Source organism: Silurus meridionalis, chromosome 4, assembly GCF_014805685.1.
Source record: "Silurus meridionalis isolate SWU-2019-XX chromosome 4, ASM1480568v1, whole genome shotgun sequence".
In the NCBI taxonomy this organism is placed as follows: domain Eukaryota; kingdom Metazoa; phylum Chordata; class Actinopteri; order Siluriformes; family Siluridae; genus Silurus; species Silurus meridionalis.
Window position 1 is genome coordinate 28897129 of NC_060887.1, and position 22303 is coordinate 28919431.

The 22303-nt window shown below is 39.2% G+C and overlaps 1 protein-coding gene across 15 annotated transcripts in view; it reads left to right on the top strand.

The window, feature by feature from the left end:
• The window catches only part of ptprma (protein tyrosine phosphatase receptor type Ma), a 204258-nt gene that overhangs the window by 46217 nt on the left and 135738 nt on the right, over positions 1-22303 (top strand). For all 15 annotated transcript variants that reach the window (XM_046846529.1, XM_046846530.1, XM_046846531.1 and 12 more), the window contains exon 2: positions 197-319. In XM_046846529.1, the coding sequence (XP_046702485.1) occupies positions 197-319 (123 nt within the window). The remainder of the gene's footprint in view (positions 1-196; positions 320-22303) is intronic.

Sequence of the window (22303 nt, forward strand, 5' to 3'; positions counted from 1 at the left end):
CTACCATGGGAACCTGCAGAGAGGGAATTGAATTAATTGCTGCTTATACAGCGTTAATACTCCACGGTGACAGGCCCCGTGTTTGAACACTAGTGGACTTCTTTCTGCTGACAGAGATTGATGATGACTTTGCTATTAGAATAAGTGTGTCATTCTCTCACTTAATCAACCATATGTATCCCATTTCTTTTCTCAGGAGACTGTAACTTTGAGAGGCCCCACTCGGAGTGTGGCTACAGCCAAGGCAAAGATGATGACTTTGACTGGGAACAGGTCAACACAAAGCTGAGACCATCAACAGACCCATGGATACCAGCAGGTCAGTTAAGTCTAGCCTTCACAGTGTTTCACTACAACTGATTTCATTACTATTTTAGGGAGTTTTATACAGGTACACAATTTTTTCAGATTTGAGGACATTTGCTTAGTATATTTGGTATGTTGAAAAGCTGTTTTCTCAAACGGGGAGATGGTTAAGTTTAAGATTTACTTCATGATACTAATACCTTTATTGGCCAGATCATGCAAATGGTTAAATTTGTCACATTAATTGCCAGTGAAAATCATTACATTGCTTAGACATATTCCAGTGGCAATAAAAAGCATATTGTGTTTTGTTGTCTCCGTTTGGCAAAAAATGTTCACACATCTAATGTATAAAAAGCAAAGTTTGAAAGCAATTTGTCTGAATGAAAATACACCTGTGATAGTCCTAAAGCCAAAATTAATCCTTAATTCAGCCAAATGTAAAAACAGCTATAGACACCAACTTAGCTTTGTAAGAGAGAGATTCTACTAAAGAGAAAAGTGTTTTAATTATTCAGTTTGTTTGGAATACAGTGAGCTGAATAGACTTATGCTTTAATTGTCAAGATGTTTCATCACTCAAAGTGCCTTTATCAGATGTTGAGTCTTAAATATGAAATATAGAATTCAAGCTGTCACAGCATGTGCACACAGTATTTTCACATATACTGCTTGTTCTTAACAAAAGACAAAAACTCTGCAGATTTATAACTAAAAGTAGTGTTTTACATGAGTTTCTCTACACCAGCATATAGTTTCCCCATCCTCAGTATCGATTCAGTGTTCAATAATGAAGCACAAGAAGGGTCTGGTTGAATGTTTCCACACAGGTACACATCTCGGCTCAGTGTGTTTTCAATACGTTTGGATTGTCAGGTATTTAATTCATTAGCACTGTGGAGCCTTAACAAAAAATGGTTAAAATAAACTGTGAATCAATGTTAGAATAAAATGAAACTGAAGTATATATTGAGCAAAGGTGCATTTACTCTGGGGCGCTGTTAAATCAATCCAATTAAATATTCATTTCCGCAATACTTTCATGATAGGTATTATAAAATATTTAAGTAATTATCTGCTTTATTATAGTAATTTGCCCAATAGGTTAAACAGCTAGTGAAGCACCAGCAGTGCCTCAGGAGACTTACAGCATGTGCATGATTTATTCCTCAAGCATCAGGGCAAGTGTTTTCCCCTCAGTTCACATCTGAGATACATGACTGATCAAAGATCCACTTTCTCACACCCTCATAAACTTAAAGCCCGTAATACTGCTCCAGCTTCTAAATCTGATGCCTAACCACGCGCGAGCTCCACCTTCATTGACTCCTCCAAAGCAATTGCAGCAGCAGAATTAATTGCAAGGACTTGGCTAATTTCATCCCACCTCTGTCAGCACGTACCACTGACTCTCAGAGAAATTACCTGACAACAGAGAACAGGCAGGAGAGAATTGAAAAAAAAATGGGAAGTGTTTACCTTTCTGCCATAATTGATTTATGTTTCCCTGCCAGGAAACAGCAGAAGGTTAAAGCCCAGCCTGGTTGCGGGGCAGTGACCTACATGTTAGACGCTGCTTCATGCATTTCATATCACTGATTTCACATCCCGAAACCAAAACAGGGTGCAGCATTTGAATGTGATGTGAGAAAAGTGATTCTTTTGCCTAAAATCTGGAGAGTTTTAGATTCTTTCATCCTGCTGTCTCCTCTCACTGCTTTTCTACTTAGTTAGTATATCCATTGAGATTTGTGCTTAAAGAAGTCCTGCAAAGAATGGATGCACTTTCTTCATTCCAGAGATTCAGTGACCATGACAGATCTCCCAGCACTCACCACGAAATGCCATGCCAACATAATGAAAGTGGTTTTTGGCAGTAATCGATACCTGAAGCTGATATAAGCGTGGCAAGTCAGTCTGAAATAGTTCATTCCCCCCCAATATATATGACAGGTCTTATCTATCTGATTCCATTGCACTGCTTGAGAGGTCAAGGCTCATATTTTTCATTTGGTGTATATCAGCCATGGATACTAGAATTGAGTTCAGTGAAAGCAACACTATTCTCATGCTATGGCCCATGGACCAACTTTGCATGCTTTCTACAAGAAAAGAACACAGCTGGCACGCTTCTCCTTCTAGTCACCATTAAAGTAATGTCCTCTGAGGGAAGTCAGAACATTTTAGCTTTCTTTTATTTCTCATTAGCTTCTTGATAATAGCGTGCCCTGTGGCCACATAATAAATCAAATGACCCTGCTTGGGAATGTGGGACAGGGACTGTGAGAGGGAAAAACAGGACAAGGTGGTCAGTGCTCAGAAAAGTGGCCTGGTTTTTCTATGGCCACTTACCCTCTATTAAAATGGTGGCAGTCTAAAGCTACACATGACATCAACATGGCACAATGGAGGGTGGTAGTCTTAGATTTATCTGACCTTACAGTTAAGAGATTTTGCCACCGAACCCAGTCATCTGCTCTGAAGTATGCTTGGATTCTGTGCCCACCTCAGTAGTCAGTTGCTGTAGATAAAGGTGTTTGACAAACAAGGCCTCATTTTGATGAGGGTTGCCCCTCTGGCCATCTCAGGGGGTGATGATTTGGCTGTTCTGGGTACAGTGTCAGGCTGGGTTAACAGGCCAATTGTGAAAATGCTCTTGCTGCTCTTGAAAATATTTGAACATCGCCAGTGAATACAGCTTCAATCTTTTTTCCTATGGCACACTGGACATGAAAGCATGAAGTGCTAAAGTTAGGACTGGCGAAAATCCTCATGAGCATGACCTTTCTCTATATTTAACGGAGTATGCTGTATTGGAGTTGTTTGTATCAGTCTTGCGATATGATGGGTAGATATCATCCTATTTTTATAATTAATATTTTTATTAATGATGCAAACATGATTAAAGTCCATTATGGTTTCAAAAGGAACAGGCCATTTCAAATAAAGGGGTGTCATGGTGGTACAATGGAGAGAACCCAGGTTTCCCCTCAGAACAGGCTTTGCCTGTTTCTTCCCTGTATAGATTTTCATAAAGCTTTTCTGGTTTTGTTCACCCTCCTAAAAAAGAAAACATAAATGTCATAAATGTGAAATGATTTTGAGTTGACGATCATGATTAAGGGGTTTAGACTTAAGTAGCCTGTGCAGACTTGGTGCAAAAGCAGTGAGTGACATTGTATGAAAAATAAAAACCTGGAGTGAAATGTTAGTGATTTTCCCATAATTTGGTTGCTCATCCAATGTAGGTAATGTGCAGGGAAATGTGTTCCAGAATACAGTAATCATCTCAAAGCCATGCAGTAATAGGTGTGTTTTCAACATTCATGTATCACTTAAAAGTGGAAAAGGAAGTGACTCAATTGCATAGTCCACAAATCCTGCAAATCTTGGTGTGCTACCATTAAATCACTCCTGGCTCATGGAATTCAAAGGAGCATTATAGGAGAATTGTTCTTTGGGTGAATCATGCGCACCAGGATATTTGAGATGGTTCGTTTTAAGGCTTTATTCTGGTGGTCTTAAATAGTGCATGCTGTAATTAAGTTTACTAGCAGATTATGTGAAGAATGTGATACTACTACACACTGAACCACATTAAGGCTTGCAAGTGACATCTGATAAGTCTTTCACACAGAGCTTGCCCTTATAACATTACACTATATGTATTATAGTAACACTATTATCTGCTGGCTAAATGTAAAAGGCATTATAGCAGATGTCCATTCTACAGTGTTCCTATAATTCCCATATATTGATTAAAAGTTCTTTAATTATAAAGGGAAGCCAAAATTATTCATGCTTAGTTGATATCTATCCATCTATCTATCTATCTATCTATCTATCTATCTATCTATCTATCTATCTATCTGTCTGTCTGTCTGTCTGTCTGTCTGTCTGTCTGTCTGTCTGTCTGTCTGTCTGTCTGTCTGTCTGTCCGTCCGTCCGTCCGTCCGTCCGTCCGTCTGTCTATCTAACTGTCTGTCTGTCTGTGGGTGTATTTTATTTATTTATTTTTTTACAAATTCCTTTGACAAAATAAGGACATGGTATACCAGGAAAAGATACTGAGAAGGTAATAAAAGAAATATCTTTTTTTTTTTGTTAAGACACTTCTTTATTAGGAAAGGAATTAGCAGTCCTCTGTGGGTAGACTATCAAGAAAACAGAAACGAATGCTGAAAATATGTCTTTTTTTTTTTACAGTTTTTTTAAATCTATTTTGAGGCCAATTTGGGTTACTTTATTATTACAAGCATGGACTTGCTTTATAGCATTTCTACTAGTAGTTTTCCTTGTAATATTAATAAAAAGGGCTTATTAGACCCGACAATTGTTAACAAGGTAATCCGTTTTTCAGGTTGCCAATAATTTCTATAAAGATACTTCTAACATGCTCACGGTGAAATGTGGCAGCATGACCACCACATTGATCTCTAATACCTGACCATAAGACACTGTGCTTATGTAGTAAGCAATGCTAAATGTTTGAGGGCGATGCAGAGTCAAAATGCTCGGCTCAGAGCTTGCACTTATTAATGTTTTAAATCTGCCATGTTATCAGGGCAAGCACAGCTGCTCACAAGTAAATAAAGTGAAGATTGCAGTTCAGACTGACATAGTGGCCCTTTTATGTGTCCACACAATAATGGCAGCACAAAACTGCTCTCTGGCAGATCATTTGGGAGCAGAGCCCAGAACTGGCCAATATAAGCACCCAGCAACAAAATGGACAGTGGACATGAATGATGTCGGATGCCAGATATGAAAATAGATTTACTCATATGCAGATTCATATATGTATTTATAGATGCCCACCATTTGCTGTTGCTTTTTATGTTTCATGCTTTCCATGTAGTCTGCACACGAATTCATGTTCTCGTCTTATTGGACCATTTCCCTGGAAGAGCTCTAGTAGGACAGGATTGATAAGCAGATCCATGGAAAGAATTGGAGCAGTGTACTTGGCATTTTTACAATACAGCAGCAAAAATGCTGACAGCTAATGTCTTTGGCTACAGTCTTGCTTATAAGACTTAATTAAAGTGACCAGCTCCACATGCAGAATAATGTATTTTACTCACCACTGAAGCACAGATCTAGCCACACATCCGTCAGATTCCCACTTTCCACTAACTCAGAGAGATCTTCACTCTAGTAAACAGGATCTCAAAACTGCAGATCTCAAAAGTGCAGACATCTTAGTTGGAATTTCAGAGTCTAAAGTGGGCCTGTAGATGTTTTTAAGATCCTTTTACTCATTTTTTACATACACTCTGTAAAGATGATAACTACAAATAGTATACATTTTTGAGAAAGTATTGTTAAAATAAATTTAAGTGGATCGGTAGAAAGCTGATCAAAATAAGACTAATGCTAACCTTCATAGGTCAAAACATAGACAGGCAATGTCAAACTAGTATAACTCTATCAATACATAAAATACAAGAGTAAAAAAAAACGTGAATGTATAAACAAGGAAAAAGGGTTTGACCTGATGAATACAATAGCATCAGACTTTGCTACAATACACTATAGGATAATGTAAGCAAACTAATAAAAAAATAACATAGAACAGGTGAACACAATCGACTGACAAACCAATGAGAAAAGAGGGTAGAGATGAGACCAAAGCAGTGGCACAGGTCATCTAAGACAATAGCACATGAAAAACCCAAAACAAAACATATGATATAAGGGCAAATCTCATTGTGCAGAGAAAATGTGTCACACTGGTTTGTCTGTAATTTTTTTTATTAAAATATTTTGTTGTTGTTGAAAACTGTCTCTTAGGAAGCAGAAGGTTATTAGTTAAAAAGGGCTGCCAGCTACTCTTAGACTCTAACACTTCTGTTTCTCAACTGTTGCCAGAACACTTTGCTTCTGTGTCCCGAGTCCATCTTTTTCTACAGGTCATCAGATAAGCTTTTGCATTCCCAAAGGGTTTTCTTTTCTTGACCTCTAACTCTTCATCTATTCCTCTGGCAATCCTTCTAGCTATCCTCTGACTCACTCCAGACAGCCAGGGTGGGGCAGCTAATTGCTCATACAATATTTGTTTGAGATGTTAACTTGGCCTCTAGGATGGTTTCAGAGCACAAATTATGCAAAGGAGCAAAAACAGAGGGTGGGGAACGGAAGTGTGTGTGCCGTGTGTGAGTGTGTGTCACGGAAGAGGGTGTTGTGTAAAATGCAAGGCATATCCTTTCCAGGGGAGATGAGATGACACAATAGCCCATCAGGAGCTGGGGGAGTAATTGGGAGCAGCAAGTGCATAAAGATGACTTTATTACATTAAAACATGTCACAGTACAGCACACACAGCATTTAAAGGAGCTCACGTACACACCTGCGCAAAAAAAGGGACACACTGTTGTTTATGGCCTCTTGTGATTAAAGACCTTGCTGTCATAAGCTAAATAACTGACATCTGCCAGGCTAATAATGTCATTGGTGCTTTTTTATTAGATTTGTGGGAATTGAGGAGGGAAGAGTTGTTCTATCTGACCTGCTGTACAGGAACTCATCCTGAATACAGACAAGCAGATTGTGAATTGTTCTACACAGAGAATCGCTAAGAGTAAAAACACTGTTTTTGCTATTCCTGGCAAATATTTATTTGTTTATAGTGTTAAGCTAGCAAAGAAACACTAGCATATATTTAGCTTTTTCTGCTAAATTCCCTTATCCCTTATCCTAATCTTATATAAAATGTCCATTCACAAGATATACTCTACGGCTACCTGTTGAATTTTTTCAGAAACCCTGACTGACTATGCAAATGAAAAAGGCTGGCTGTTTGGTTATATAATCAACAGGTAGTTCACTATGTGGACAAAAGTGTTGGGACTCCTCACTTTTCCAGCCATATGTGGTTCTTCTCCAAACTGTTACCACATAGTTTGAGGCACTCAGTTGTATAGATATATTTGGAGGTGGTAACATTAACATCCAACATGACAATGCCCCTCTTTACAAAGTCAATTCCAAGAAGATATGGTTTAGAGTGGAAAAGCTTTGGTGGGCGCCTATAGAGCTCTGACCTCAAATCTATGGAACACCTTTGGGACGAATTGGGACACTTACTGCACCCCAGACCTCCTCAACCTACATCAGTAGCTGATTTTATTAACACCCTTGTGGCTGAATGAGCACAAATCTCTACAAGCACACTCCAAAATTAAGTAAAACACTTTCCCAGAAGAGTTTAGGTTATTATAACAGCTAATGGGGACGTATTGTGAATTGGGATGTTCAAAAAGCATTGAACCTTATGGTCAGTTGTCCACAAACTTCAGTTTACTGAGGATAATGTTATAGCAGAATAAAGCACAACAGAATACAAAGTAGTACTCTGATAATATAATCATTGTCAGTTACTATGAAACAGCAGGATTAATTGTACTTGTCTAATATATTATAAAAATTGGAAGGATCAACTTGAAAGTTCAGGGATTCAAATCAATGTGAAGCAGTACTGGGGAACAGTTTGGAAGAATTAATGCCGCATGGGGGGGTGGTGGGGGTAACTTGTAACTGTCTAAAGGTCAGCGTATTTTATCATATGAAATGGGTAGATGGATTTCACTTCTGCTTGCTGTTCACATCCACTAACAGTGTCAGGACTCCACTTCTGTGCTTAACCCTTGCATATGTGTGTTGATCCTTGTGAAATTTTGATGGCAAAGCATAGTGTTTTAGATAATTAAACTGCTAACACTACATGTAATTGCAACGGATTCAGCTTGAACTATTGGCCCACTGTCTCTTTTAACAACCACTAATGCACACCGAATGGCACACTGAAAGAAAACATAGACACAAACCAAATGGCATATAAAAGCCTTACAAAATGCCATGGTGCTTCAGTATTTATCCACTGCACTAAAGAAAGGAGAACATGCTTTTGTTTGCACACTTGCCCTTTTTTGTCCTTTGCACAGGTTTTCTCTGTGAGGGAAGGCAGTGGGATTTGTTTAAGAAAGATTACATTAAAAAGGCCACTACATGTTTCCTGATTGGAATTTTCACTCTGTGTGAACTTTGTGTATAAGCTTAACATGGAGTTCAGCAAAGCAGAGCATGAATCAGAACACAAGACCTTGTTATAGAAATAATTAAACTTGTGTCAGACTTTTTCCATCAGCCCTGTTTTGCAAATTCAAAATTGTGGATACTTTTTAATTCATGCTTTTTAATTCATTACAAATTGGTAACGCTGTATAATCCAAAGTGGGTTGACTTTTATCTTGAATTTATGAAAAGGACCTTCTTTTGCTCCACAATATCATCTTATCAGAATGATTTTCAGACATCTATCCTAGGCACATCGGACCGGAGAGCTGTTTCATTCGCTCTAATGCGCAACATTAAAAAGCTATTTGCGGGTCTGTTGGGTGCTGGGAACTTGGGGTTAATTTTCCGTGTCAAAAACCCGTTATCATGACTATGCAAACCCTCTATCACGGCAGTGGCTTTGAAAGCTGCATGTTTGTCATAAGGGAGCGGATTAATTCACCCTGATGCCACAGGCCCAGCCTTTTGATTTCTATAGTCACCAATCAGCAGGCACATGGCAGTAATTAAACCCAGTCCCACTAATTCCACGCAAACAAACACTGATAATGTGACGAGCACCCTGTAGGGTCCCTGGCAACCCAACTGAGCCTGTCTGCTTGTGCTGCAGGAATTTACCCCCCCTTTCATATAACTAACTGAGCATGCCTTCTATCACTTTATAATGTTCTGTGAAAGTCACCCTGCTCACCCGAGGAGCTCATCATCAAAAGGACAGGCACTGAGACCAGAGTAGGGGGTTTGTGGCCTAATAGAATGGCTAATAGTGCAGGAAGACTGTGCGATAGAGCAAACGCTAACATCAGCAGCTGGCGCAAGGTTGGCCCTTGACAGAAACCTTTTCCCTTCAGCAGCCAGCATGTAATTTGGGTTCAGGGAAGGGAGGATGCATGTTTTGATTTGATCTGGGACTTGGGGTGAACCATGTCTGGAGAAAAAGAGAGCACAGTGCTGTTATGACGGGGAAAGGACAAAAATATACAAATAAGCAGCTCCATTTGGTAGATGCAACTAAAATGATATTTGAAACATTAGGCAAGAGTGGAGAAATCAGTTGACTGAGTGGCTGGGCTGTTGTTGTTTTTTTCTTGTAGGTATTCACAGCGGAACAGAGCACTAAAATAAACTCAGAAAATGAAGTCAATATTACTATTACTACTATAAGTAAAAGTTGATTCTGGTGTGATGCACCACATGCTGCTATAAACACATTTGGCAAAGGTGGATTAAAAAAGCATGCACAGGAGACAGATAATCTTTTCAGTATCAGGAAAACAGAGGCATGTGGAAACCGTGGAGCACAAATCTGTCATATAGCTATAACACCATAAAGTAATACAGCACATAGTCACCACATGATTTAACATGTAAACAAAATAAATATGCTAGACAATCTCAAAATAATATATTCTCTTCAGATATCAGAAGCTCTTAGAAAAATCGTTGGCTGACACCTGTGTGATGTTTCGCTGAGGTTAGTACAGAAGAATGACTATGTCTGTCATTCCTATTCTAACTTAATATTTACTTGTTCATTTTCATAGTCTGTATTACTCAGCTAATAAGCTAACTAGAATATATGAATATTAAATTACGTTGCAAGTTTTGTTAGCGTGTTAGCCACCGTTTTCCACCTAATGAATTAGGTATTTCGTCAAGCACATCATTGCATTTACTTGGCAGGCAAAATGCTTTCAAAGCATTTGTTACATGTGGGGTATCTAGTGCACCTTATTGCCAGTGATGAAGCAGAGAGGCCACACCTATCACTCCCTTTTGTCTCTTGGTCTGAAAGACATTCTCTCTCCTTTGGTTTGTCTTTTAGTATCTGCCACTCTCTATATCTCTCCAAAGCCAGAATATAAAACGGTCATTCAGACCCCAGAGGAGATGGGACAGGAGACATTGCTTGAATAATAAGCAATGCCTTCTCTCACCATTATCTCTCTTTTTTGAAGATGCTTATTTGAATTTGTAAGAGAATAAAGCATAAAAAGCAAAAATCTTTTTATACATAGAATCTTACACAATGAGATCTATTTGATTAATTTCACTACAAAGTTCAGATATAAAATGGCACCGTTTTGTCATCTGTTATATCCATGGTACTATTATGTGCAGAGTAATAGTGCCAAGTTACATAAAATAACACAATTATCATCATCTGGCCTCTTTTGTAGCTCTAGAAAGTAAATTTCAAAACCGAATTAAATTGCTAATAGTGCAGCATGCACGTGGTTGGAGCAGGCACTCGGTTTCATGCAGTCAGGCCATGTGAGGCAGGCTAAATTTGTCAGATTTTCTGTTTTGGGCATCCAGTTTAAGCCTTGTCATATAGGAGATGCAGCTTGGCAGCAATAGCCAGTTTAGTTTTCATGGATTTCTCAAAGTGGTGGACAGTAGCAAATAAATGTAATTCGTTACTGTATTTTGGTAGCTTTTTTGCATATCTGTTCTTCACTAAAGTATTTCTATTTGGGGAGAGTTTTACTTTAATTCACTACATTTCAAAGTCAAATATTTTAATTACATTAAGATATTTGAACTTTATTTTGCCAAATCAATCTTTTTTTTTTTTATTATTTATGAGTGGATAAAAACTTAATTGGTTAAGCACGCAGAAATCCACCAATCATGGTGGGGCATGTGCTCTATTTTAAACTTGTTGTATTTGGCACTTGATGGTATCTATTAGCACGTACATACGAGGTGAATTTAAAAGGTTTCGGGACTAATAGTGCTAACTGGTGCTATTCTGACCACATGCGTTACTATGTCTGCAATTTTATCATGGGCAGCAAGTTAGAACAAAAAGCAGAGGTGAAGTTCTGTGGGACAGAGAAGGTGTTTCGAGGTGTTTTGAGTGGCACACATGCTTCAAGAGCGAAGAACAACCCTGGAAGACGACAAGAGATCAACCCAAGAAAATGTCGAAACCATTCAGCAAATTGTGCATGATGATCATCAGAGAACAATCCACATGATCTCACTTCCACACCCACCCTGCTAACCAGATTGGGCTCCTGCAGACTTTGTCTTCTTCCCGAAGATGAAGATCCAGCTCAAAGGTCTCTGTTTTGACAACATTGCAGAGATCCAATGCAAATCACGGAAGGTGCTTGACATGCTTTGAAAAGAAGATTTGCAGGACAGATTCCAGAAATTACAGGAATGCTGGGAGTCCTGCATTGCTGTGCAGGGGGACTAATTTTGAAGGTGATAGTGTGTAAACGTAGATGAATTAAGTACTTTCTTGTAAACAGAGCTAGTCTCGAAACTTTTTGATACCACCTCAACGCCAGTTTAACAGCAGCATAACATTTTGAGAGTTATAAATGATGGAATAAACCCCATGACTGTAAATTGCATCAATGCCCGTAACCTTATTTGCTCGGTTTTGTGGTCATAATCATTTTAAATGTCTTGGGTGTCCTTAAATAGCAGGTGGTGCGGGAAAAACAGCAAGATGGCCGCGAAAAACTGGAAGCACGTGCCACGATAGTGGAAGATCCTGACAATATCAATTCATGGCTGCTATTGCAGCAGAATCCCTTCACACGCGAGTTGGCATCTGGGCTGGAGACGGATGAGTAACTGTGACACTATAAAGAACAGCAGTCCATGCTGGTTTGTCAATCTGAGCAGCAGTGTGTTTAATGCATGTTTATGTCTGTACTGAATTGATAGCAGTCACCTGTTTGTAGAACAAAGTCATTTAGTCAGGAACCAGTACACATACAGGCCATAATGTTAATAAAAATGTATCCCTTGTTAGACCAAGGCTTTTCAGACCACGTACAGGGTACACATAACAGAAAAAAACCTGCTTATACCTCAAGCAAGTAGCTTGGTGTTTTCACATATAACATGTAGTTCATTCAGTTTGTCCGCTTGGCAAGATTTATTTATGCAGGTGAGAACGCCTCACATTACACTCTGTATAGACCAAAGCCTGACAGAAATGATCCCAGTCATCCGCTAAACGAACCTTGGCGTGATTGCAGTGAGAACGTGATTTGACCCTCATTCAACCAATATTGTATGCTTGTGATCTTTGGGCCCTCAGGTGGCACTGCTTTAAAAACAGGTATGATTCTGTAATGGAAATCACTGCATGGGACTAGAAACCGCTCCAGAAATCAGTGTCTGTGAACACAGTTCACAGTGCCATCCATAAAATGCAGGTTAAAAACCTATCATGCAGAGAAGAAGCCATATGTGAGCCTGATCCAGAAACACTGCTGTCTTCTCTGGTCCAAAGTTAATGTAAAATTAAATGAGGCAAAGTGAAAAAAACTATTCTGTAGTCAGGCAAAAATTTGGAAACCATTGACATTGCATCCTCTAGACTAAAGTGGAGAAGGGAACATTTGGTTAGTGATCAGCACTTAGTTTAAAACCTGTATCTCTAATGATATAGAGGTACACAAGTGTTTTGTAAAAAAACAAGGTTATTAAGTTCATTAATATTCTAAGGTGCTACTGCATAAGTGAACAAATATATTCCCAAACTGATCTGAGCTCACATTTACTTTCCTTTGGTCTCTTTGATTTGGAAGTCTGAATATGGAAAGAGCAACAACCTGCACCAATTATTTCTAATCACTTTCATGAGCAAGATTGTTTTAACAGTAATGAGTGGAGCCCAGTGAAGAGCGGCTTTTATCAGAAGGCAGTAACAAGGTGCTGTTTGAGACGAGCCCGCCACTGCAGCTGGCCTTCGCGCCATCACCATCGCCACGGCACAATTACCAGAAATAATTCCATGTTTAGAGCTTAATAAGACAATGATGGATCACCTGGAAGTGTGTTTGTGTGAGAGGTGGTGTATGTGTATATATGAGATTGGTTTCAAGTGATCCAGCCTGGAGTGATCCACTTAGAGGAGAGGAGAGAAGAGAGCAGAGGAGAGCGCTTCAGGATTCAAAGGACAAATAAAATCCAGATTGAAATGGAGTCAGTTCAAAACTCGGAGAGAGGTTGCTGAAGGTGACCGCAGACGCAGACAGAGTCAGACTCATGGTCCTCCCGGGTTCCTCCCATGTTTACATGCAGCCAGAGGTGAGCTCAGAGGTGACCAGGATGCTTTTAGAGGATTAAGACTAAATAGAAGTGTTTGTCAATTGATTTTTAAAGCAGAGGCTATGTTTAGGGGAGGGTCCACTTGAACTGGAGCCAGACCCTGGTAGTGAGCCTAAATGTATGATGATGGATGATGGTTTGATCCGAGGCAGCCATGGACTGAATGTTCCTACATGCATGATATAGAAACAGGAACAAAAATAGCACTTAAGAAAAAGAGAAAGAGAAAGTCTCTCTCGAGTGTATGCATTCAGCACAAATATAGCTGCTTTGTAAGAAAGTTCTTGTTATGTTTTTCTATTTAAAAAAATACAAATAAAAAATCCAATTGGAAAAGAGTTACATTGGTATCTTTTTATCGGCAGCATCATGAAATAATGATAACCCTAAACAAAACAGGTTTGGCTAGACTCTGCTCTTCCTTTAGGCATTCTGAGTCTAGTTTATAAAGGCATACTTTGTCATGGCATGGGCCTGCATCCTCCCTAAACCTCTCCCCTTTCTGCACCAGTTCGCCTGTTTACATTGTAAATAGGGGGAATCCACTAGGGAGACATCCTACAATTTATACCTTTAGGCCACTAGGAGCGTAAACACACTTTCCGTTTGTGAATTCTCTTTTTTTTTACCACATGCACACACTGCAGTACCTCCAGTCTAGAGTAAGCTTGTCACCTCTAAGGAAGCAGATGGTACTTCTTGAATTTGGCAGCAGAAGTTTGACACTTCTCTGTGTGCATTTCTGCGTGTGTATGTGTATGCGCTCACACAGGGGGGGGCAATTGGCTGCACGGGCAAAACGAACTGTCACAGATGAAGAAAGGGTGAAAAAGAAAGCACAGAATATACAAATTGACTGTAATGATTATAATGAGGTATTCATGCGCAAAGGGCTAAAATGCAGAGCTTTTCACAAAGAAACTAACACATTTCTGGTATGTTCTCATTGCAAGGCCACCACAATTTCAAACAACAGGACTGAAATCATATCCTGTCTGGCATTACCTAGCATGTTTTCTATGTGGTGATTTTGATGATCATGAGCGTGCTGTGTTTTTGAAAAAGTAAAAATTTAATTTAGGGTGATTCGTGATTTAGTTGTTTGTTCTCATGTAAAGCTTCTCCCTGATTATAACCCCCCCACTACAAAACATTTCAACAGAGTGCTGAAAGAGCAGGTTGTGTGTAGGCAACGGAAAATGTACAGCTGCCCAAAGTATGCTAATTAACATTTGAAGTTGACAGCAAAACGGATGTACAATAAAACGGAAAATTAGGATTCTGAGATTGCTTGCTGCACATAAAAACGCTAACTCCTTCAATCCAACATTACTGTATGTTTATAGGTGATTGACAGACTAAAAGTAATCAAGAAGTACCGTATTTCTCTGACTATAAGCCACTACTTTTTTCTCACGTTTTGAACCCCGCGGCTTAAACAACGAAGCGGCTAATTTATGGATTTTTCCTGGGTTTTTCCCGGTTTCACAAACTTCAAGCCAAAAAACTGAGTGACATAACATTAGACCAATGAAATGTCTGAACGGAAACGAAAAAACGCACCTCACCTGTGTTCTAAGCTGCACAGCATCGGGAGAAAAACCTTCCACGGAAGGAGGAAAACAGTGAACAATGACTTTCTTGGTAGGCTACTGTTTAGATACAGGCCGTTGTAACGTGTTGTATCAGGGTCATGGGATAGCTCGCTAACTCCAGTTGCAACAGAAATCATATATGCACAGACAGGTTTCCAAAACTCGTGCTTTTTTATTTTTCTTGGCAACAGCGTTACGGGTTAGTCAAAGAAATGAGCATCAGAAAATAATAAGGACATATTCCTCGGTCTTGCACACATGCAGTAATACCGGAAAAATATGGCGGCAGGCTATTCCCAAAATACCGCTCTGCTCTCAAAGGAGCCACAACATATTTCACCCGTTACACTGTGTAACAGACACTGTCTTTCGTTAAAGCCTGTGTAAAGTTCATTAGTTTCAATGTAGACATGTTCAAAATAAAAATCTTCGTCAAATTCAGTGGGTGCGGCTTATATATGGGTGGGCTTAATAGTCCGGAAATTACGGTATTATTAATTATTATTATAAAAAGAGGGGGGAACCTTGGACCACATACAGGTTATTGTGATTTCACAATAGTGTTTATAAGCCTCGCTTCCTAATCTTAATGCTCTCCTATAGTTTTAAATCTAGAGCTCGTGTGTAATGAAATTAAAGGGAAAGCCTATACTCGCTGGAGATATATAGCTTAACAGCTGTTATTGATGTTGTAATGAAATGCATTAAAGTATGCTTGAGAATAAACCATTATGTTCGTCCATCAATAGTTTATTAGAATGAGCAAAACATGGGCTGTACTTAAGGCAAATGTGCAGCTTTATCACTCTCTGGTGCATACAGTGTATTCGTTTTGATAGCCATGATAACCTTCTTTGGACTCACAATCACCAGAGCTGCATCATTTCAAACACAAAATCTGTCACTAAGATGTTATTCTTACTACATTGTAATCAGGCACAATGTACAGTTCTGTTGATGAGAAAGCAACAATCCATATTAAAATAACAACATGCAGCAGATTCATGCACGTATATTACATCCGATGCTAAGTGTATTTTATAGTTTTGCTATTTTTTTTCCCTGAAACGTCTTGATGCTACGATGGACTGAAGAGGACAATCATCCCCTTCCTATAGCACATTTACTAGAGTTATTTGTCTTTGCCTGATTAGGCTGCTTTTCATGTGTTCTATTGAATCGGGTTTCCTGCACTCTTACTGGACCACATGCAGGAAACAGCGAGACAAAATATCTCTGACGGCCGGTGTACATTCACCGTCACTGCCACACTTCCGTCAAACAACAAAAGGCTTTTTTTAAATGCATTCAGTCAACAGTTGTATTGTGTGGGTAAGTGGGGTTCCACATTGTGCAGCTGCGACTTTTATATCCACCAAGGTCCACCGCCTGCCTGCTGCACAGCGGTAATGCATCTGGGGGATGTCCACCAACATGGATATGAATACTCATCCCAACAAAGAAGACAGAGTAAAGCAAACAAGAATGTTGTACAAGCATATATATAGTATAAAGGGCAAATTTTACAGGCAGGTGGAGGCCTAATCCCAAAAACAAATCCTATTTTGTGGCTACAATCTCGTGATTTCTGACCCATCATGTAATAAGGTCATTCTTGATTTTCATAGATAAATACACTACGTAGACCAAAGTATTGGGACACCTAAACCTTTCCAGCCATATATATGTTTATTTCCCCAAACTGTTACCAGATAGTTGGTGGCACACAATCGTGTAGGATGTCTCTGGGTGGGTTTCCTTTACCTTCCTTTATCTTGAAAGGGGAGACCCAGGCCTGTTCCAGCATGACAATACCCCTGTGCACAAAGCCAGCTCCATGACAATAAGGTTGGAGTGAATGATTTGAAATGGCCTGCTATAGATCTCTTACCTAAACCCTATTTCAACACCTTTGAGATGAACTGAAATTTACCCCAGGCCTCCTCACCCTACATAAGTACCTGACTTTACTAAACACCCTTGTGGTTGAATGAGCACAAATCTCCACAAGCACACTCCAAAACCTTCCCAGAATGTAAGAGCAAATAAACAAATTTAAAATAATTTATGGGATACTAATTCAGTATTCCACGATACTGTTCTTGATGCTACAACTGAAGATATATCAATGGTTGAATGCATGAGTTGCCAGTAAAGTTTGAACAGCCATGGTAGAAAAATCTTTCCTTTAGTAATCAGATATGCCATTGCAGTTGGATAGGATCAAGGGCTTGGATGGGAATTTGATTAAAATGTTTTTTCATTTTGTACTGGCACAGTGGAGCATTGCTGGCACTCTGTTTCCAGTGTAAAGCTACAGCTCTTCAGCAGGCTGAGGCCTTGAGCCCATGTCACAGGTGTCTCGCTAGGAGTAAAGCTAAGCCAAAAGCACACAGCCATCTCTGAGTTCCATCAGGGAGTCTCCATAAAGAGTGCTTAGAATCACTGCCACCCAGATGCCCCACAGCTGCATCTGGTCTCAAGAGTGGACAGTACCAGCCAGCATTGCTATGGAAAAGCTGATGGTTGATGAGGAAAAGTATGCAAATTTGACACCTAATTTGGTGGGCATGCAATTGTGCGCTGGAATAATTTCAAGGAAGTTTGGACCGAATATCATATGGCAAAAATAATAAATTTTTTGCTCAAATGAATGAAATTTAACCTGCTCATCCATGCATTTTTTCATGGAAACTGAGCAGCGTCATCCTACTATTTGCTTCACGTTAAACTAAGAACAGAGATCAGTAAAGGTCAGCTGAGAACTGTCCAGCCATCTCTGTGTGCAAAGCACTTTACTTAATAGGACCCAGAAGCTCCTGTGTATGTTTACACATGAAGCTAGTATTGAAATGAGTTATAAACTCAATTACCACACCCCGCTTCAGGCAATCACCCCTCCCTCCAAAGCCCGATGGATCCGAATGGTCCCATCCTGCACATGGAAATGATTTGTCACCTCGGCTTTATGCAAATTCCCATTTCCAATAAGCCTTGGCTTCAATTTACACAGCGCTTTACACATGAAGGTTAATCAATAAAGCAGGTGCAGCAATGTCCTGCTACATGTGCACAGGGACCTTGTTGCAACCATTAATCCCACATGAAAAAACAGGGAAAACACCCATCTAATTACAAACAAATGTGCTCATCAGCATCCCCCTGAGCCACTGAGGCAAATTAGTTCTGTGAGTGTGTGTTCTCTTCATGTTCATGAACCTGCAAGACTTTTCCAGAGAGTGTCATGTGTGTCTTTTGTTATGGCAATTTCCAATTTTGGAATTGCACAATGCTACTGAATTCCAAATAATATTGCAATGACAATAAGCTATAAAATTAAAGGGTTTGTGAGATAATGGCTAGCTCTGGTTGTGCTGTCTTATGTATTCAGCTATGCCTTTACTCATATATAACTACAGAGGTTTAAAATTGCAGATGAAGGACCATTCAGGTTAATCAGTTGAATGGAAAGCGAGATTGAGTTTTTATGAATGTAGTTTAATTAGATTTCGGTCCTTGTCAATGCCTGTTATCCATCATGAATACATGCAGCTGTGTTCTCCTGCTCTATGCTGAGAACAGATCTGTGTAGTGTAGTCTTGTTTTTGACCCTCTCTGTTTGGAGCACTTGCACCAAGCAATATCACTTCAACCATCATCTGTCCTTGTCCGACTCACTCTTTAATGGAAAACATTTTGGTGTTTGAAAGAGTTACAATTGTCAGCTCTCAGATAGAGAGAAACATATGTCTGTCATGTGTTTTACTTGAAAACATCAGACATAGGGCTGAATAAGATTATGCACCATGTAATTCAGTTGCCACACAATTTTTTTTATTCTATTTAAAATACACAATGTAGCCAAACATACGTGTATACCTGAAAATCACATCACTATGTGCATTCTAAACATTCTCTTTCAGGTGTTGTCCCTTCAGGTGAGGAGATCTGGGGTGCAGATTGGTGGGGTTGAGGTGCAGGACTCATACTATCCTTAATATAGGTTGTTCTGTACACAGTGTTATGTCATTCTAAAACATGTCTGTGAACTTAAGTACAGTGGAACCTCGGGTTACGAATTGAATTCGTTCCGGTACTTTATTCGTAACCTGAAAAGTTCGTATCCCGATACAAATTTCCCCATAATAAGGAACAGAAACTTCGGTAATTCGTTCTGGACAACCAAAAATATTACTTAAATAAAAATAAAGCCAATATTCACTAATATTATTTACTTTTAACATGTTATATTAAAACCATACCACATAAAAACATACAAAAGAGGAAAACATCTTTACCGGGTACTTTCCCTTTGAGAAGACTCGCTGCAGGAGACGACGTTCGTAGAAGGGGAGGAGGGAGAGTTATTGTTTGGAAGGAGAATCCTATTATATTATATTATTTATATATTATTATATATTATCAGGGCCGTGCACAGACCTTTTGAGGGGCATGTGCTGAAACTGAAAAAGGGCACCCCCCTCCCTTTTTTTATATCAAGATTATTTAGTAAGCCTGCATAAAAGGAAGAAATGGTCACATCTTCATGACAAATTCAATAACACAAAATAATAGTCTCAAAAGCTTTAGATTTATTCACGATTAATAACAACCATAATAATAATATTAGATAATTAGATAATATAGATAAACAGGGTTTATATAGACGGAGCGCTCAGTTTTTCCTGTGGTAAAATGCATTTGGCCAAAATCGCATTTTATAAAAGATGAAATGCTACTGTATGCACAGGCTATTTAAGTGTTGGCTATGTATTGGCTATGACTAGATGGCAAATGCTAGCCCTCTCTCTCAGGCGACGTCCCACATGTCTCAGTCAGTGAGTCAGTCAGACATCAAATAAATAAAATATTAGCCTTTATAGACATAGTGTTTAGTAGTACTTATTCAAACAACAAGATATTTATTTACCCTTCGCAAAAGCTCAGCTGTTGTCTACAGTGCGGCTGCTGTGGAACTTCAGTTGATTCAATGAATATAGAGGGGGCAGAGTTATCAGCGTACTGACAGCTTGAGGATCGAATAAGATTTACACAAGCTCGTTTTAAGAACTTTCATTTGCTAAATATTTGCTAAAAACAGACAGACAGACGTAAAGGGTGACCAATAGCATTGATTAAAAAAAAACACCACCAAAAAAAGGGCACTTCGGAGTATAAGGGCAAAAAGGGCATGTGCTCTGCACAGGTTGAGCCCTACCTGTGCACGTGCCTGTATATTATATTATAGAATATTAAAGACAGTGTTATTAACACGAACGCTGAGACAATTGTTGCATTAGAGGGAAAATGAGAGCTGTTTCTTTAAGGCTACTATCAGTTGCTATTGAAGTCCAGAGTGAAATTCATTATGGGTATTGTACTTCGGAAAAGACTGTAACCCTGCTAATCTATCTTCATAAAAACAAGTAAAGTGGTTATGCATTGGCTAATGTTGTCCATCTCATCATTCCACGAGCATCAACTAACGAGTTGTTACGCTGCCGCCGGGAAAAGTTCAAGCGGATAAGTAACACGATGCTCTCGCTAGTGTGAGCTTGTTGACTTTGCTTATCTCTCGGTAGGGGCTGGTTTGAGTACTTAAGAAATCTTCTGGGACTTTCTAGCACAGCATTGTCTATAGTTTATATAGAATGGTGCAAACAACCAGTAAGCTGCAATTCTGTAGTCAGAAAAGCCATGATGGTGTCAGGGGTGATATGAGGGGTGATAGGTTTAAACTAACTGGAAGGCTAGACTAAATACTCTTTGCAACCTTCATGAGAAGAAAAGCATCTCAGAAAACAGTTCATATCAAACAGCTCACCAAAACTTTAGACATTTAAAAACTGGAAAAAAGACCAAGCAATATTTTTTTTATCCTGGAGTAATGTGGATAGGACAGCTACCTTCTGTGTCAACCTGCCACCCTTTTATTTTTTATTGTTAATATTTAATTGTTAATAATACAGTATACTCATTTCTGTTGCCAAGAGTTCACTTTGAAATAATGCCAACAGCTCCCGATTGCTCACACTCTTTCCCTGCGCTGTTGTGAAGGTAATACTTTAACAAACAGCCCTGATTGTAACCCACCTATTTTTCGAATCCATCATGTCTGATGCAGAATCATTGATCCATGTGAATGTGAAAGCTGGTGTCTCCTCCCGAGTAGAAAAATCTCATTAACAATGGCGCTCATTCGTGAGGAGGTGTTTACATCCAATAACAAGTTCGCTGGAACAGAACCAACAAGACAGTTGTACAACATGACCAACATTATTATCCTGCCCCCTCTTTCTCACAATGTACAGGCTTTTTCCCTCACGTTTATCCTCTGCAATCATGTAGCTCGTTAAAATATTTAAGTGCACTGGTGAACTTGGCCTTGTAGACAGCACAGGGCAAGGCATTTTTGCATAATGCTTTTTTAAAACATGCATCAGAACAGTGTCTTCCATTAACTTGGAATTAACGCCATCATTATGCACTTGCTCCTTTCAGAGCCAGGCAGCACTTAGCTAAAATCAATTCTGAAAAGAGTTTGCGTGCCATGGATGGGAAAAAAGACGGTCCATCTTTTGGCACACACCAACTTTAAAAATCTTACAGTTGTGGTCATCATCTAGATGATGCTCTCTGCTACAGCCTGCGTGAATAGTTTTTTTTGGAAAATCATTAGTTAGTCAAAGTAGGTCCCCTGGTGGTCTAGTGGTCTAAGATGCAGCGCTCACCGCTGCGACCGGGTTCGATTCGGTCAGGGAACCATCCCCAGCCACTTTCAGTGCCGGTCCCAAGCCCGGATAAATTGGGGAGGGTTGCGTTAGGAAGGGCATCCAGCGTAAAACATGTGCCAAATCAAACATGCGGAGGATCCGCTGTGGCGACCTAACGGGAATAGTTTTTGGAAAATCATTAGTTAGTCAAAGTGGCAAGTTTGAGCAAACTCCCAAAAAAATAATGCAAAGAATAGATAAGAAATCACTGTAAATAGATTTTTTATATTCGCCATCGATGTAGTTCATCAGCCGACCATGGATTTTACATTTTGTTTTCATATAATATTGTGAAGATTTCAGAAGTAATGATTTCTAAGCAAACAAAGCACTTCTAAAACGTTATCTGAGCATGAACAGAATAGTATTTTATATATATATATATATATATATATATATATATATATATAAAAGTACAAAGCAATTAGTCTGTGATTTGTACAGTTTTAAAGTGTCCTTTATGGAAATGAA